This window comes from Mauremys mutica, chromosome 4 (assembly GCF_020497125.1).
Source record: "Mauremys mutica isolate MM-2020 ecotype Southern chromosome 4, ASM2049712v1, whole genome shotgun sequence".
Taxonomy (NCBI): Eukaryota; Metazoa; Chordata; order Testudines; family Geoemydidae; genus Mauremys; species Mauremys mutica.
The window spans coordinates 98,552,492-98,571,422 of record NC_059075.1 but is presented as its reverse complement, the minus strand read 5'-3'; the positions used below and the strand labels follow the sequence as shown (position 1 = coordinate 98,571,422).

The following is an 18,931-nucleotide window of genomic DNA, read 5'->3' as shown; positions in this document are numbered from 1 at the left end:
GGATTATCGACATAAATATCTTCCTATCAGGTTGGACAGAAACCATGTTCTTCTACAGCTTTGTTCTTTTATTGCATGTACATTTCACAACAGTTCATCATACTTTTTGTCAAAAATCAAGTACATTTCCAATTTGATATAATACGTCTCATGTCTTTGGCACACTTGCACAGGAAGGGGTGGGCACACAGATGTCGTACATCTTTTCTATCTCCAACTTCTATATCTTCAAATTCAGTTATACTTTATTGGCATGAAAAAAGAGAGAGGCTTTCTCAAGTATCTGTCAGAAGTAAATTAGAACTGGTAGTGTTAGGGCTACTTGCTTGAGGTTTGATACCCTGTGTCAGTTTGTCAGCAGGGTCCATTCTGGATGTGTTGGCAGATTGCTACACACAGCAATGCCACCCCTGCCAGCACCCTGTGATCCACACACACCTTGTTTTATAAGACATGGAGTCAATTTCTTTGGCACAATGAGCTTTTTTTACAAGAACAAAACTGTCCCCATTGTAGATCTTTCCCCTGACTTTGTGGGAGAAGATTCAGTGTCTGTTTTGCCCCAGAAGTAGCTGCATTTTAGCTGTGGGAAAAGCAATAGCATGAGCCCTATTTACAGTTTGTATTTCAGTTTATTAGGTGGTTTTAGACCCTTTGGAGTGAAATACACTATATCTGTAAGTAATTTATTTATTTCTGTGAGAATGTTCTCGGCTGCGTACATTAATTTCCAGCAAAGAAAGTGGTTCATTGTGTAAATATTTGGCAGAGGCCAAGTGCCATTAGAGAGGATTCCTTAAATATACTCATGCATAGCCACAATGTACCAAATAGATAAACATAATAAATAAGTTCACAGAAATTATATAATACTTTCCCCTATCCCTTTGAAGAAAATAAATAGAACCTCTGCCTTCTTCTTTGACTCACACTTTCTCAGCTGTCTAGACCTTGGCATTATTCCAGACTCTCAGCATGCCTCATCCTTCTTTGTTTGCACTTCTGCCTATCATCCCCTCAAACAACACTGCATTATTGCCACAGAGCTTCATCTCCATCTATGCCTTCATTTCCTCTTGCCAGGATTATTGCAACCCCCTTCTCTTTAGCCTCTGCAAATCCAGTCTCTCCAGATGCCAGCAAGTGCAGAATGCTGCTACCTCTCCCTTCTCAGACATAAAAAAAATTGTAAACAACAAACAATGCTATTGGCTTCTTGTTCATTTCAGGATCCATGTAAAAAATGTCCTTATTTTAAAACCAACCAATGGATTTATTTCAGCCTACCTCACTGACTTTTCTTCCTACTGTTCCCTCCTTATACTCCATTTACCACTGGCTTCCTCAGACAATATCACTGTTGTCAGTCCAAAAGCTTGTTTTGCTAAAGCTCCCTGGAACTGCCACCATATTTCTCATTGATTTGCAATCTCATTTCAAATGCCTCTCAAGCCCATCTTCAAAGACCACTCATGAGACTAGCAAAAGTTGCATGCCCTATAGAGATAGTCCATATGTAAAGGTCAGACAAAGACGTGGAATCATCACGGCTGTTTTAAAATAGTAACTTAGGAGAGGGAGTTGCCTGTTGGAGATGCACTGAAATCTGTATAAGGCCAATTTGAGACAGAGCATTAGGTACTCATCAGTTTTGTTAGAGGGACCCTGGTACTAACATTACCATGATTTATTTTTAAATTCCACTGGAAACACTCATTTAAAAACACACAAAAATTCCTGGGAGTCAGGACCCAAAATTATTAGATTTCCCCTTATTAGCTTGAAGGCCTTACTCCTAAAAACACTTCCACATATGCTTAAATTTACTCTTTTAAAAAAATCCTACTCCCCTGCTACCAGTTACACATATTGGATCAGGTGCTTTGTTGGAGCAAGTGGACTAGGTGAGTAAGGGTAATGAGTCCCTTTACTCCCTTCTCTGGAGAAGGGACTCCTTACCTTAAGTGACCAAGTGAGGATGTCTGAGGCAACGGCCAGGGGCAGGGTTGCCTTGTACAATTTTAAATTCTTAACCTCAAAATGTGCTGTCTTCTGTAAGCTAGAAAGAACATTTTAAAATACCGCTCTATGCATGCACACAGTATCCGTGCTTGTGTGTGCTGCAGAGGGCATGAAGGGAGGACACTGGAACACCTACTACCAGTCCCAGGGCACAAGGCAGAGTAACTGCAATGCAGGTACTTGTGCCCTAGAGGGGGTCAGTGTTTGACCCTGTAAAGCATTTGGGGGCTACATGCTTCGTTTTAAAGACATTACAGAAAACAAGGCCCTAAGCCTGCAACCACTTCTGCCCCGGGACAGCGTCGCTCCCCGCACCGTGGCCCTGCGCTCAGCCCCGGCTGGGACCCTTGCCAGGACCGGGGCCTCACGTTTCACTGTGATAATTACCGTGGGGCTGAGCCTGCCGTGCGGCCCTGCGGGGAAGCTCGGGGTCGGCGGGATTTCGCCTTTCGGGGGCCGGTTGCAGCCCGCTGCCGGGGGAGGGGCGCTGGGAGCAGGGGCTGGCCCAACTCGGGGCTACTTTACGCGAGGGCTCAGTGGGGGGTGGAGCGGGGCGCGCAGGGGCCTCGGCCCGCGGCTGCCCAGGGCTCAGTCACTTCCTACTGCCCCGGAGGGCGCAGCCCTGCCCCGCGCCTGGTTGGCTGCCGGCGGCGGAGAGGGGTGGGGTGATGCGAGCTGCAGCCGGGGACCGGGCGGCTGGAGCGCAGCGGTGCTGGAGCTAGCGGAGCGTGCGGCGGGGGCAGGCTGGCCATGGTGGGGCTGAAAGAGGAGCTGCTCAAGACCATCTGGCACGCGTTCACCGCCCTGGACCTGGACCGGAGCGGCAAGGTCTCCAAGTCCCAGCTCAAGGCAAGTGCGGGAGGGAGCCTGGGGGCGTCAGCTGGGCTGGGGCCTGGGGGGCAAGTGTCCTCCGCCCCCCCCCCCGGGCGCAGGGCTGCTGCTGCTGGCGAGAGGCGCCGGGCCCGGGGCAGAAACGGGCTTTGCAGGCTCTTGCCCTGGGGCCTCCTGGCAGTGATCCCTTCCTTCTCTCCCCCCGCGCCGAGAGAGAGCAAGAGGAAGGAAGCACCTTGTGACCATCCCAGGGTTACTGCCGCTGGGGAAGCAAAATCAGCAGCCTCAGTCTTTTGTTCCTGCTCTTCACAGGGGTTGGGGTGGAGAGCAGGAGCCTGTGAGCCTCCCGCAAAGCCCTGGGACAGTTGTCTCTGGGAGGCTTGGTGCTTTGGCTCCATTGTGGCACGGCAGGACACTCCAGTTAGGACAGTGGACACTCTCTTGGGAGGGCCCCAAAATGGTGGGGCTGACTTTTGAACACAGGGAGGGTCTTGAAACCTTCTGTCGGGACACACACTTGGTCTGTCCTGGAGATAGTACTTTGGTATCCATCTTTGCCACCATATAACTCTGTAAAGTCACTGGGGACCCCTGGGAATAAAGCTATTGGTGCAGAATATTACCCCCCATGTCACCATCTTCTCTGTGAACCATCAGTTCCCATCATGTTCACTGGGCAAAACAAGGGTAGAGTAGAGCCCTTTCCAGATTGTTTGAAGTGCTGTGTAGTCCACAGTGCTGTTCCCTAGTCTGATGTGCAGTGCCCTGGGTCTTGAGCTGTTACATATATGTGCATGTGGGTCCTGAAGTTAAAGCAGTTCTCTTGTCATGGAGGAGGGTGCTGAAGCTTATTTGATTTCTGGCCTGTAGGTGCACTAACATAAACCCATCCCTCCAGTCATTTGCCTTGAGTACCCTTTTCTGCATGGCTCTCTTGTAGACTAGATGCAAGGTCCCAAACAAAGGAATTGACCCCATTCAAGTGGAATTTAGAATCTGCCAAAGGGAGAATGAGGTTTTACAGCACTCTCTTACTTGAGCGTAAACAGGAGAAATAGTCAAGAGGCTCCAACTGTGTGATTCCTTTCCAGCTTATGCGCTGAAGTGATGTGTGTTCTTAATAGAACTCACACAGCGTGTGGAATCTGATTCCATTCTGGCCATGTTTCATAGGACTATCTTGGGCTGGGAATAATGGGAAGAATCTGCCTAAATACACATTTCAAATAGGACTCTACACCTGTTGACATTTCAGACAGTAGATCATTGTATTGATCACCAGGTCAACTTTAACCTCTGTAGTCACTGGAGAAAACTTGAGGACTGTCTCTCTTCTGAAGGACAGACTGTCTGTCCTTAGTACAGTGGGAAACCCACAGTCAGCTTGAGTAGGTTGGGGATACAAACATTCTAATTTACCAAGGCTCTCATTTAAAAAAAAACAATCTTGTTTGTTTTCCTGCCACCCTACCACTCCCTGCTATGTTCTTTCTTGATTTGCAGGTCCTGTGCAGTCTCTGTTTCGTTAGGTTTTGCAGTAATCGTTCCCCATTACTGTAATTACCCTGCCTTGAGGGTATGAGGAAAGGTTGACGCTTGAGAGGTTTATGAAAGAAATGGTTGGTGGTCAGCTTTGACAGTTCCCCTTAGTGTCCGCGTGTTTGCTGTGGCTTAAGTTAACTTTAATTCTCTGCTGTGTTACCCCTCAACCACACAAAAGATTTTCCTAAACCTTTTTGGTATTTGTAATACTTCTGGAATAATTTTTTTTTAAATTATAATTTTAGTAGTTCTCTAGATCACTGTTTCCCAAACTTGGGACGCCGCTTGTGTAGGGAAAGCCCCTGGCGGGCCGGGCCGGTTTGTTTACCTGCCGCGTCCGCAGGTCTGGTCGATCGTGGCTCCCACTGGCTGCAGTTCGCTGTTCCAGGCCAATGGGAGCTGCTGGAAGCGGCACGGCCGAGGGACGTACTGGCCGCTGCTTCCAGCAGCTCCCATTGGCCTGGAGCAGCGAACCGCGGCCGGTGGGAGCTGCGGATCAGCCGGACCTGGGGATGGGGCAGGTAAACAAACCAGCCCGGCCCCCCAGGGGCTTTCCCAAGTTTGGGAAACAGTGATCTAGATGATAGGAGCATAGCACTGATCTGCTGTTTTGATTGCAAGTGGATTACAGCACCATTTCTGAAGAACTCAGGTTCTAATTTCTTTTCCCAGCTGGTCTGTTTGCTCCACAAAAGTGACATTTTATTATTTTTTTCAAGGCAGTACAAACATAAAAATAATCAAGCATAAGAATGAATGTGTTTTATGCAGCAGAGGCCCAATTCCGAAGGGATTTACTTTCTGCTCTGGTCTTAATTTAACGGAAATAGAAAGTGATAGAGACAGGTATGTTGGTCCTTTCTTTCCCCTGTGCATCATTTTGGAGAGGAGTCAAGCCTCTGGGAAAAACTGGGACCCATCAGGACAGAGACAGTTGTGTGAGATGTCCCTTATCCCTTTTCTCTTAATTACTTAATTCCTTTGTACGATATCTGTACAGCCAACAGGTAAGTGAGTGGGGATGATATGAGGAACAGCCACACTATATGGGTGCTACTGACTAATTTAAGCAAGATCAGCCCTCTTTTGTATTTTAAAGTATTGTGCATTGATTTATTTGACCAATATTTTCTAGTATTTCTGCAGTTATATCAATTATCTCATTCTTTTACACATCAGCAAAAATTGTAAACATTTATGATGCTTGTCTGTTCATAAATTAGGCGTTAAATATAAACATTGCTCTTGTTTTATTTATATATTGCAACACACCCTTTTAAATGCCACTATAGCAAAATTACAGTATAAGTTTTGTGGAAGCAATTACAGCTTTATTTTACTACTGTGGTTTTAGTAGGAGCTACGTGCAGGCATATGTTGCACTATTTTTAAATCTTCCTGTTGGTTTCACTTTTTTGTACTCTTCAGTTTCTAAATTTTTTTTTATTAAAATGATGTGTCTTGGTGGTATGAATAGTAAAGATACTTTCCAAAAGTTTAATGTAGCCTTTGGACAAATCTTGCAAATGCTTACTACTGGATTTTTAGAAGACTGCTTACAGCGGTAAGCATTACATGTGGTAGGATGTTTGAGAGATTGGAACCTTAGAGATTGTGCAAGCCAAACCCATTTTTACACAATATATGAAAACTTTTTTTGTATTTCTTCCTAATTTTCTCTGTTTAGTGGTAGACTTACTTAACTGTTGACTATTCACAGTTTTGCTGTTCTTTCTTGTTTGCTCCTTGTGTCCTACATTTTCAAAAGTGGTTTGAGCATCTCAATTCTTGGGTCCTCAACTTGACTCCTTAATAGGGCCTGATTTTCAGAAGGTGGGGTGACCGACACTCTTGGAAAAATCTTGCTTTTTTTCAGGTGTGTCAAAGTGTGTGACCAAAAAGTGAGGCCACCAAAGTCTCTAGTCACTTTTGAAAACTTTGGCCAGTGTGCTGATCTGCAGGGTGATACAGGGTTAGGATAACAGGGCAGAAATGAGAGAGGGAGATGTAAATTATAGAACTTTACTTTAATATCCAAGTGGAGAAGATAAATGTGGCTCATCTAGAAAAAGTGAGCAGTATGTAGTCGGTCATTATAATGAGAAATTGTTACTTTATTATATTAACTGGAATGAATTTATTTTGGTCTCACTTGAGGCTGGAAACATCACTGCAGCCATACCTCTACCAGTACAGAATACCCTTCTAAACTCAAGTCTCCCAACTGTCAGCATTATACTCTATATTGAAACACTTTTTTATAATATATTGTTTGCATTAACATAGTACCTAAGAGCCCTAAACCTGGACCAAGACACCATTGTGTGCGTTACAAAACCAGAACAAGGAAGATAGACCCTGCCTCAAAGAGTTTGTTAGATTGTAAGCTAAGAGACAACAGATGGAGACACAGACTGATGCCAAAATACAAGAAAACCATGAGACGCTTTTGGTCAGTATGATAGGCAGTGACCTTACTGTTGTCAGTTGTTTTGTACGCATCACAGCGTGCTTAGAAGGAAGATAATGAGTTAGTTTTGTCAATGTTTATGGAGTGCTCCTCCCAAGGATGAGATGCAGCCTGGGAGAAAGCACAAAAGTGCTTGAAAATGTAACAAGTGGGCAGTGGAGGCTGTCTCATCATGGCCGATTGAAGGTGAGAGTTGACATTTTGATAGTAAATGATAGATGATAGGTAAGGTGATCATAGGCTGTGAAAAGCTTTGAAAGTGAAGACAAATAGCTTATGTTTGATAGAGAAGGGGGAGCCAGCGTAGGGGTTAAGAGAGGGGGGAGTGGTCAAAGCAAGGGCAAAGAAAGTCATCGTTGCAGCAGCTTTCTGAATGGATATGAGCAGGGCAAGATTGCATTTGTCAAGGCCAAAGAAAAGTATGTTTCAGTAACTGAGACTTAAGATGAAGTCCAAACTCTCAACAGTTGTAGCTGTGTGGATAGGAAAGGCCGTATCTTAGAGATGTTATGCAGAAAGCATCTGAAGGGAGGACCTAGAGGGAGATCTGCATTGAAGATGATGCCCAGGTTATGGGCCTGAGTGATGTCCAGGATGCTGGTATTGTCAGTGATTAAGAAAGGAGACCGAGGGTGGGAGCATGTTGAGCTGGAGCTGATGGCAAGATGTCCATAGGAGATGTCAGAGAGGCAGTCCAAGAATATCTCGAAGTGACTCTGTACAAGGCTAGTAAATGGAATTGTACAGTTCTATAACTGTTTTAAACTCTTAAAGAAAAAACCCAATCCCACCCTCTCCTAAAAGATGAAACTAGTACTGAAGAAATTATCAATATCCTGTGCAGTGCAAGGTTGTTACTCTTAATGGTCCCATTACTATTTTGGCTGAAATACTCTTTTATACGGGGCAGTTAGTATCTGTTGAATAAGTTGTTGGAGTGTTCCTTCTCTTTCTGGGGGACCGATCACTCTTATGCTTGCAGTTCAGCACGTGTAAGGGTTTGTGGGATCAGGGGCTAAATAATTCTAGGAGTTGGAGCAGTAGCACAGACAGAGCTGTGTTAGAGACATAAATGCCAAGTAAAGCAACTTTAAAAATAAAAATATGATTCAGAAGCATCTAGCAAAGTCTCATGACGACCTTAGTGATCCAGCCTGTGGCTGGTGTCAGTTACTGCAGGAGTTTGCAACTTGCTCCACAGCATAGCAGAAAGATGAGTTTCTGGCATAGAGCAAGAGACTGGTTCTGGCATGCAGGTGGATTGTTAATTGTGGCAACAAGAGCATAATAAATGCTGAAAGAAAAAATTGCTTAGCAACCATATGGGCACTAGAAGAATGATCCTTACTGGTGGAAATTTTCTTCACGGTTTAACTGAGATTCTGCAGTACAAGGGGCTTTTTAGTACCTTAAGCTTGTGCTCAGCTATTTTTTTACTATTGAGCATCAAAGTGATGCTTTCGTGGATAGGCATTTTTTTTTTTAAAAGTGAGAACTCATTGCTGAGTTTTCCAAATTTACTCTAGATACCAAGAAAGGCAGTTGGCTCTCTGCCACTTCAAAGAATGGAAGACTTTGGAAGGCAGCAAGGAATTTCTTGAACTATGAAAAGAAGGAACTGAGCATAATAGAGTCTCAAATAAGACAGATTTTCAAAAATGATTGAAAGTAGAATTCTTTCCTGGTATCTGGTTCCAAGTTGTTGAAACCATCCAGGGTTTCCTTCAGCCTTTGGGCATCAGTAAGCCCTCAAGGAGGAGAGCAGGAGAGCTAGGCAGATGACAACAAAGTGCTGCTTTTATTGAATATTCTTTAGTTGTTCTTAATAGTAACCTTGTAAATGAGCAAATTTTTTTGGAATGTTCTGGTTAAGTGCCTTCTAGTTGAAAAATTCTGATCAATTTATTCCTTTCCCTTAACTGTCATAAATACATAGGTAACAGAAGGGAAGCCTTGATCAGGGGGATGAAGGAGCACTCCTCTCTTTCACTGCATTAGCGGATGGGGGCTTTAGGGTTTGGAATAATTTGTTTGGTAAAGGTAATTTTAAATTGGAGGAGAACAAGTGTGTCTCAGGTTTTGTTTTTGTTTTGTTTTTTACATCATCGTCCCAATTCATAGGGTGTGGTGAAAAGGGTAGAGTGAAGGGAAATGTTTTTGTTTTAAAACTTCTCATCACTGGAATGGGTGGGCATTTTAAGAAACTCCAGAGGGCCATAGCATCTTCCTCCAGCATACTGTACTTCAGTACAATATAGCCAGTCTGAGGCATTATGCTTAGAATAAAATTTTCAATAGGATCTCAACCTGGCATCTAAAACTATATCTCCAATATTTATTCATCTGAGTTCTTGTACATAGTCTGAGACCTGGCTTTGCATGTGTATTTGCAACTTTTGCATGAATAGCTGAAAAATGGTGCAAATCACAGTCTGAACACAAAACGTTGTATGTACAGTTTTATTATCTGCTTTGGAAAACTAGGCAGTTAATTAAAATGGCAGGCAATAGAGAGCAGTACTTATTTCTGTTCTCCTTAGATGTCTTTGTTACCTGACTAGGTCAGATTAAATTATTTTGTTTAATTTTAATGCACATGTGTGAATATTTTGTTTTCTTGGAAGAGTGTGTGTGTGTGCGCTTTTGTAAATTAAAAGGTGGTCTTGGTAGGATTTCATGATAATGCTGATACTTTGCTTTGTTTTTTATCATAAGAGCAATGGAGCGAATTTTAATGTCATCGGATAGGAAAGAAAACAGAATGACTGACTCTCCATTGAATCTGCAACTTAGATACAGTCTTCTCAGTTGACAACTCTGAAGATTTCAAACCTATTTCCACTTATTCTGGTTTTGCAGCTACTCCATTTTCAACTGCTGTGTGCTAACACAGATATATTTAGCTGTCTATAAATAGCTGTAAATAAATTTGCAGACTTTCTCCCTGTCTCGCTTTGTTCTGTTTTTTAGATGTTGTACTTGCCCAATGAACAAAGAGGACCATTATATACATACATACATCTCTCTCTCTCTCTCTCATATATATATATTGTGTGTGAGAGACACCAAATAATTTCAGTTGCTATCTTTTCTCACAACTGGATGGTTAGCTTTCTTTTATGTAGGCAGGATGCATTTTTTTTTAAAATGCAAGCTTTTTTTCCCCCCCTGTTTAATTCCTCTTCTTTCCTCTTGTCTTTATATTGTTTCTCCTACAGCACACTGGGAAAAGAAATTTACAGTTGCAATCCCTTCATAGATAAATAAGATTAAATGCTTAACCCAGTTTCTGTAGCTGTATGGGGTACATAATCCTTAAGGGCTTGACGCTGTACTATATAAATCAATGGGAGTTTTCCCCTTTCACTTTAATGGGTGCAGGATCAATCCCTAATAAGCCATGTTCAGGCATGTCTTCACTAGCAACTTTAAAGTGCTGACACGGCAGTGCTGACTTATCAGCACTTTAATATAGCCATGTAGTTGTGGCACCAGTGCTGGGAGAGAGCTCTCCCAGTGCTATTAAAAAACCCGCACCTCCATCAAGGGAATAGCTACCAGCGCTGGTGCACCGTCTACACTGGCACTTTACAGCGCTGAAACTTGCTGCACTCCGGGGGGTGGGGTTTTTTTTCAACACCCGCAAGCGAGAAAGTTGCAGTGCTGTAAAGTGCCAGTGTAGACAAGCCCTTAGATTGGCTGAGCAGCACGCTGTCTGGTCCTTGGGAAGGTATGTGAGAGAGAGGAGAAGGAAGAAACCACACTCTTTGTGGTTGGGAGATGCGTCACCTTTCACCAGGACTCTTAGGATATGTCTACAATATGAGCTAGAGATGTGATTTCCAGCTTGCCTACATACGCTAGTGCGAGTATAAATAGCATCATAGCTGTGGTAGCAGAGGCAGCGGTGGCTGAACTGTGCTGTGTACAACCCCCTGGACCCCCATATGTACTTGGCATGGCTAAGCCAATTGCCATTGCCCATGCTACCATGGCTACACTCATGCTAGCAGGTGTACACAAGCTGAGAATCACACCCCTAATTTGTAGTGTAGATGTAGCCTTAATGCTACTAGTTTCATGGCATACAAGTAAAAATGATCTAGGTTCTTTGCTCCATAGTTGGTAACCAGGCATCTGTTTTGCTTGTAAAATGCTGCATACAATGGAGAGTTTTAGATGTATTTATTGCCACTTGGTTTTCATGAACTCTGTACTTCCTTAAAACTAATGAAGCATGTAGCCTCTCACTGAAGGTCATTTCTCTAGATAGGTTATGCGGGGGCTGAAACCGATGAAGTAACACATGCAAATATGTTGTTTTAAAATAAAATAAAATAAAATGTTAAGAATTGCTTCTGAACTCTTCCCTTCCCTTCCCCCAGGGCCCTCCTGTAACATTACTTGCCTCTTACCAGTTGAAACCTATGGTAAATAAAGAAAAGTAACGGAAAAACAAGCAGATGGGAGAAATTAGAAATCCATACCTTTATTTGACAGTTAGCATTTCCTATAAACTCAAGATGTATATTGAAATACGTTTCATGAGTCATGTTAGTCACATTGTTGAATTTTTATAACAGGAGCTGGTTATTGCTTATCATTTCCTCCCATTAACTAATTTCCTTACAGAAACATGAGTTTCATGTTTCCACGGACCTTCCCTTACTTTCAAATACATGAGTTGAATTCTTTGTGTAGCTGTTTTTGTATTTGTTTGGTAACCACCACATTGTAACCATTTTGTCTCTGTAATAGTGTTACCATTTGAAGGGTTTGAATCCCTGTAACTCAACTACTAGAACTGTATTTTCCTCCAACAAAAATCCCCAGTTTACAACTCACCCTGACATGAATGTGTCACATTCTGTGCAGACTTGAGTGAATCACAGCGCTGTCACTAAGGAAACTGAACTCTGATCTCACTGATTTGTTTTCTGTTTTTAGGTCCTTTCTCACAATTTGTGTACAGTGCTAAATGTTCCACATGACCCAGTGGCCTTGGAAGAGCATTTTCGGGATGATGATGAAGGACCAGTTTCCAATCAGGGTTACATGCCTTATTTAAACAAATTCATCTTGGAAAAGGTAAGTTTTTAGTTCTTCTTGTGTTCTCCCTTCAAGTAAGCAGTTTTAGGATTAGGTAATAAACTTAAATGTTCTACTGCAATGATAAATTCCTACACTGAGGGAAAGGGGAGGAGGGAGAGAGAGAAAGGGACAGGGAGGAAGGGAAATGAAGAAATGCTGATCCTGATTCTGTACATTGGGACATAATAGAGAAATGCTCTGTGCAGAGTTGTATGCCTTAAAATTGCAAGATGCAGTATTATGTTTTGTTTGTTTTTTACCCCACTGCCTGGGCCACACTGGTGCAAAGATATGTTCATGTACATAGTGGATCGTGGTTAAAATTATTTTAAAACGTTTGGAACTGTATATTGACCTGTATTATACTATAGTATAATAGTGATATGTATACTCAGTTGCAGACAGGAAGGGTAGAAATCCCTTATATCGAAAGAGGGTATTTTAATTTGAAAATCCACAAAAATAGTATTATAGTGGGAGTCAGTAGGTGGTACTGTTAGTTTTAAAAGTTCTTTCTCTTAGTGCACAAGTATTGTGTAGTCTTTGAAGAAATGCATTGTTAGTTTTGGGATGTATTTTCTTTTTTTGAGGAACTGTGGCAAGCAGCAGGGTTTGCTCTCTACCTCAATCTACCTAACCAGTGGCAATTCTTGAGGCAGAGTTGCCTTCTGGGAACTGGGCATTAGTGTTTTGTCTGGAATTCGTAAAGAGGGAGTAGTCTGTGCCATTCGCGACCACCTCTGTTCAAGGCATAGTGTATGAAAGTGTAAAATAAACGGCAATAAGACTATTCCCAGTTTCCTCATCACTGATTTCTCCTCCAATGAGAAACTGACCTGCAAGGCCCCAAAATCTGCTGCTACTCTGCAGAGGGGTGACAATAGCTATGCAGATAGTGGCTCCTCTTTTATAGTATTAATGAGTTCCTTCTAATGGAGTCCTGTACCAAGGAATAGCTGAAAAGATTTGTGCAGCATCATGTGTCACACTTTGTGCAAATTATTTAATGAAACAATTTGTCTTTAATGATAAACTTAAAAATAGCATATGCATTTAGTACTGGTGAGTGTTACAGAGCTTTGAGGTGCATAACACCTGGCAGGTCTGGTTGAGGTATTATACCAGCAGTGAAGTTAAGCCTCATCAGGAATGCTGGAAGCTCCCTAGAAGTAGGGAGGCCACCGGTGCCCAAAGTGTGGCCCCGCCCTCTGTCCCTACCCAGGCCCTGTGCCCGCTCCACCTCTTTCCCCCCCCCCCCCCAGGCCACTCGCTCCTCGTTGCCTGCTCCCCCTTAAGGCAGGTAAAAAATGGGGAGGGCTCACTTTTAAAAGTGATGGGGCCATGGCCCTCTAGCCCCCTGTTCTGGCACCACTGAGCCTCATCCCTTCCTTTAGTTTTAACCAGCCAGCCCCCCTGGATCTCTCCGGACTTGGGTTCTCCCACAGATTTCACACTCTTCCCTCCTTTTGTGTGTGCGGGGGTGGGGGGGGTTTGGTGTGTTAGCCATTAAAGCACATCAGGGTACATCATGAGGCTGATGTACCCGTTACTCTCTTGGCCCTTCTGTGGTGAAGCATTCTGCTGTGTTAACTTGTAAATGTGAAAGCATTTTAGTTTAAATTAAAGAGACGGTTTATTCTGAAATACAAAAAATCCATCAATTTTTCCTACCAAATCTTCCAAAGAAAGAAAGGGCCTTGTTTCTCCCAAAATGAAGAGTTGTAGGCGGAGAGCCTGAACTGTAGTCCAAACTTTTAACAAATGCCTTTCAAAGGCAGTATGAAGTCATTAAGCCAGTTGTCATCTGCACAGAGAGAATAGAAAAAGGGAAATGGAAAGCCTCCTAAGTGCTTAAATGAAATATGCTTTCATTTTAAAAAGTGTGCATAAGAGGAGTGGGCAATTTTGGGGGGAGGAGGAGGAGGGAAGGAGTAGCTGCACTATTACCATTTAATAGCACTTTAATTTGCAAAACATTTTCATCTTAAAAGGAAAAAGTTGAGAAACCCGGGTTCAGTTGCCCAGAATCTCTTGCTTTGTAATGCTAATTAAATGTCAGATATTTGAAAATGCTTGTATCTTAGATACAAATTAAAAAGGGTTTTTTGTGCTGCTTGAGAAACTTCTTTTTAATCCTTTTTTAAGATCTAAATTGTGCATTGCTGCATATACAAAGCTGTCTTTGTGGATAGTAAAAATCTTCATTGTAGTCTGTTTTCTTTGGCAGTTTAAGAGGTATGAACAAGTGTCAGAAGAGAAGAGAGATGCACTGGGTGAAGGCACAGATGCACGCCATTTCTCCCTTGGAAAAATGAATTTTTGCTTTTCCCCATTTCAGTAATTTGTGCCTTAGTCTGGATGATTTTAGAACAAGTGAACAAATACCTCTCCAGGATTCCCCCCTCTCCCCCAATCTGTATTCTTAAACAAAAAGTCACATATTAAACACTGCATGATCAAGTCCTTAGCACTCTATTATTCCTTATGGTACTCCCACTTATTCCAAAGGACACTGTTGATTTCCAGACATGCAGTTTCCTATGAATTCTTCCGGTGCGGTGATGGTATAACTGTCCTCCTGTTGTCTTCAATGAGAGCAGAAGCAGCCTGTTTTGAGGGAGTTCTTAAACTCACAGGGTATTTTGCTTTTTGAAAATTACCCAAACTCTCTCCCTTTATTTAAAAAAATAAATCCTTGCATTTGGATTTTAATAAGATTCAACATTTCTTAGAAAGTAAACATTGGTGTTAGTATATGGCATAGACACTCTTTTATGTTTTAGATGGCCTTTAGACTAAAATTATCAGCTTATTTTTACTGGAAATTAGAAGCTTTTGCATTAGTTTTGTAGCGCAGTGTATTGTTTCTCAGTGTTCTCAAACGATCCAAATCATTTTATCATCCGCAAACATGCCAATCTGTATAGAGAAATCACTTTGAGGTGCCAAAGCAACAACTCATATTATCCTGCCTCACTTCTAAAGTAAATCTCATTGAGAAAACTGTTCAAGCTTTTAAAGTCTTTCTTCTTGTACTCCTGAATGTAAATGAATTATTCATCTAAAGTACTAGGGAATGAGTTGCCCTGCAACAAAGCCTCCATTGTTGAACCAGGGAAGCATGGAGAAATGCCCAAATTGGCAATTTGATGAAGGAAGCGAGTAGCAACAAACTTTCTTTATTGGTATATGGAATTAGTATTACTAATACCTCCGCTTATATTTTCATTATACTATCTTTATAGTTTCCTGGCAGCTGTCTTGATGCTTTTGCATTTCAGATGCCTTCAGTTCAACATTCTTCCTCTTTAATTACACTTATTTCTGTTGCCCGAAAAATAAATAGAGAAAAATGTGTATCTTGCCAGTCTGATTTTTTTTCATACTGTGTTTTTATCTGCTTTTTATGCAGTTATTATTGAGTTGTCAGTAATATCTCACATGGAAATCAGCCAAAATTATAATAGAAGAGTTACATAAAATTGTACCAAATCTCACTTCCTTTCACTTACGCTAGTGGTAGCATTTTACCCGCTTTTCGTATGTCTAAAGAACTATACAAGATGAAAACCAGTGAAGAATCAGTCCCATAAACTCCAAGTTCTTTCAGCTCCTTGGGGACTGTCTTTGTGTATTGTAAAGCTCCAGGCAGGCTGTTGAATTTCTGTACTTAGTTGCACGTAAGGCCGTTTTGTTTGGTTGAATGGTGCTAGTGGGATATTATAGTGGCAGTGTTTTTGTTTTGTATACCAAGAAAACAAACAAACAATCCTACTGGATTCAGAGACTTAAATCTTTTGTAGTTACAGTGTAAAATTTCTTTTGGAGGAGATGGAGGTGTTCTGTATTTTTTTTTAAATTATACTTCATTGTTTTAAGTAAGAGAGAGTGCTTTTTCAACTTCTCTTTTAGTTCATCTGATATCTTCCTTTGCACAAAAGCACAATTAATAATCTGATAGTTTCTTTATGGTTAATAGCATAGAATACTACAGAAGTTTCTAAGCAAAATGGTGACTTTGAAGTAGATTGCACACATTCCACAGAGAGTAGAGTAAAAAGCATATACTGGTGTATGGCATACATTTTGTTATTAAAACTAATGTTAATCTTTAAGTATCAGAGGGGTAGCTGTGTTAGTCTGGATCTGTAAAAGCAGCAAAGAGTCCTGTGGCACCTTATAGACTAACAGACGTATTGGAGCATGAGCTTTCGTGGGTGACATGCATCCGACGAAGTGGGTATTCACCCACGAAAGCTCATGCTCCAATACGTCTGTTAGTCTATAAGGTGCCACAGGACTCTTTGTTAATCTTTAAGAACATGTTTGTTAGGATTCTACATTATTCAGATAGGTCACAAGCTGGATGAGACTCCTATAAAATGTATGAATAAAATTCAAGATCAGACTGTCTGGGTTTAAAAATTCTTACAATATTTAGGAGTCCAATCTAGTCAGTTTCTCTATTAGTATTTTTAAAGCTAATTTTGCAACTTCTTTTAAATTAAAAATCCAAGATGGCCTCTGCTCCTATCTGATTTTATAAATGGTTATTTGTTTGTCACAACAAGAAGCTTGTGTGTGTGTTTATTACTGACTTTCTGTCCATTTGCCAGCAGTTATTCCTATCCAGAAAGGTAGTTTTTGAAAATTTTACAAATGCCTCTTAATCATTTTAAGCTCATCTTGTGTAAATATCTATAATTGTAACTTGAGATCCCATTCAACTGTCTTGAAATGTAAACATTATTCAGAGGGCTAAAATATGATAATGGTAATAGCTTGTTTATTACTTAACCACCTGGAGTGAAGCTTTAACTGTAAAAAGAACAGGAGTACTTGTGGCACCTTAGAGACTAACACATTTATTTCAGCATGAGCTTTTGTGAGCTACAGAAAGCTCATACTGAAATAAATTTGTTAGTCTCTAAGGTGCCACAAGTACTCCTGTTCTTTTTGCGGATACAGACTAACACGGCTGCTATTCTGAAATTTGTTAACTGTGCATCCCAAATTAAAGCAGCCAAGATTTCCATGGTGTGGATTTAGCTCTAGAAAAATTAGCTGATGATTGGGGACTTGGATTTTTTCCTTTGCAGTTTTATTTGAAGAATATACATATAAGAAAGGATTATGGCATCAGCTATACAAAACTTGCAAGAAGGCTATTGGGCATTTTACTTTTTGGTAAAAGTGAGCTATTTAGTTTCTCTTTCCCTTGGATTTCGACATCATTGTGTTTGGTGTAATATGTGGACATTACATACCCTCTTAAGCTCTTCATCCCTTTCTAACAATAGACGTAAGGGTTAAAAAAAATTCCTGAAGTAAATCAAGATGACTTGCCTTTGGAAAGGGTTTGGGGTGGGGGGAGGGGCTGTCCACTCACCTCAGAATTATATACTAGGAGCTACATAGTTAGCAAAAGAGGACCTATTTTAGGGCCAAGTCAGAGTCCTGCAATAAATTCTGCTGCATGGAGCTCATTACAGGATCAGGGCTTTAGTAACTATTTTTAATTGCAAATAAATAGAGCTTAGAATAATTAGCAATTTGATCAAACTGAGAAATTATTTTCTAAATTGTTTTGTACGTGGCAATTTCCCCAGTAAAAATGTTAAGTTTCCTACACGTATTTGATTTGGATTTTATAAAATAAAATAAACAAAACCCTGCTGTGTGAAAATAGGAAAAGGAAAATAACACCTGGATCTACAGCTGCTGTGAAAGTAAAGCTTTTTAAAAAGTGCAGTAGAATGTTGGTGAGCAAATGGGAAGTACTTTCCTGATCCAGCAACTTCAACATCCCAACTGTTTGAAGGATCTGGCTGAGAAAGGAAGCCTTGTCCAGGACAAAGTAATAGCAAACACCATCGAGCTATGCTAAATCAGCTGTTTGAGAATCATTAACTAGATACCTGTATTATAATGGCAGTGTTACCTGCACCCTATGGTGTCGCTTATACATTATATAGTTAAATAGTGTCCTAAAGGGTGCTTGGCACTTTACACAACAGATTTAGGCAAGTCCCTGCCACAAAGCGCTGTTTAGTCAAGGAAGACAAAAAACAGAGGAGGAATGGAGGACAGTAGCAAACGTACAAGCAAAGGGATTACAGTCATGTTTAGCATATGTCTTATTAGGGCCATGATTTGTGTAGACTTTGTTTTAGGTATTTATTTTCTAAATGTTCTTTAACCTGTCTTTCGACCCCCTCCACCCTCACATCTCCACTTGCACGATAGAGGTACTGTAACAGACTTGACAGGCTGTTTAATGATCCCCTCCTCCCCCAAACATTAGTCCAGTATTTACTTTTTAGTATGTAGTTGGGTTTTTTTGTTTTTGCTTAATCCCTGTGTGACCAGGGTCCTAGCGGGGAGCCAGTTGTGGTCACTCAAGTAGGGTGAACTGCAAAAAATGGGGCAGACAATCCCCAAAAAGCTCAGAAGTCCAAACAACACAGTTCCCTTAAAGTGATCCAGCCTCAGGCCTCTATCCAGGTACCCACATCAAATATGATGAAAATTTCTATAAAAGAAAAGGTTCTGCCAATCCTAAAGGATTGGACACATTACCTCCCAGGTTAAGGACTGTTTCCCAAATATACGCTACAGCCAATTCTTAACTAAACTTTATTAAAAAGCAAAAGACAAAGAGTATGGTTAAAAGATCAATATACATACAAACTTCCCCGATGAAGCCTAAGCAGATCTGAGATGACAGAATCAGGACCCAAGGATCTTTTATACAATTTCACGTCTTTTGAGAAGGTGGCATTCAAAAGGTAATTAGGATGACTTTGAAGGAGGTACTTAGCGATAAAAATTAACATAAGGCCATTTTCTTGTTCCTCCACCATTCACAGTACATTTCAAAGTGAGATGAATACTGAGATATCGCGTGTTTACAATTAATTTAAATGCGAGGATTTTCTTTTGACCTCTGAGTTATCAGAATACAGCATAGACAGG

The 18,931-nt window shown here is 41.3% G+C and overlaps 1 protein-coding gene across 1 annotated transcript in view; it reads left to right on the top strand.

The window, feature by feature from the left end:
* The first annotated feature begins 2,621 nt into the window (after window positions 1–2,621).
* The window catches only part of SWAP70 (switching B cell complex subunit SWAP70), a 54,334-nt gene continuing 38,024 nt past the window's right edge, over window positions 2,622–18,931 (top strand). The window contains exons 1-2 of the mRNA XM_045014195.1: window positions 2,622–2,871; window positions 11,813–11,953. Of these exons, the coding sequence (XP_044870130.1) occupies window positions 2,773–2,871; window positions 11,813–11,953 (240 nt within the window). The 5' untranslated portion in view covers window positions 2,622–2,772. The remainder of the gene's footprint in view (window positions 2,872–11,812; window positions 11,954–18,931) is intronic.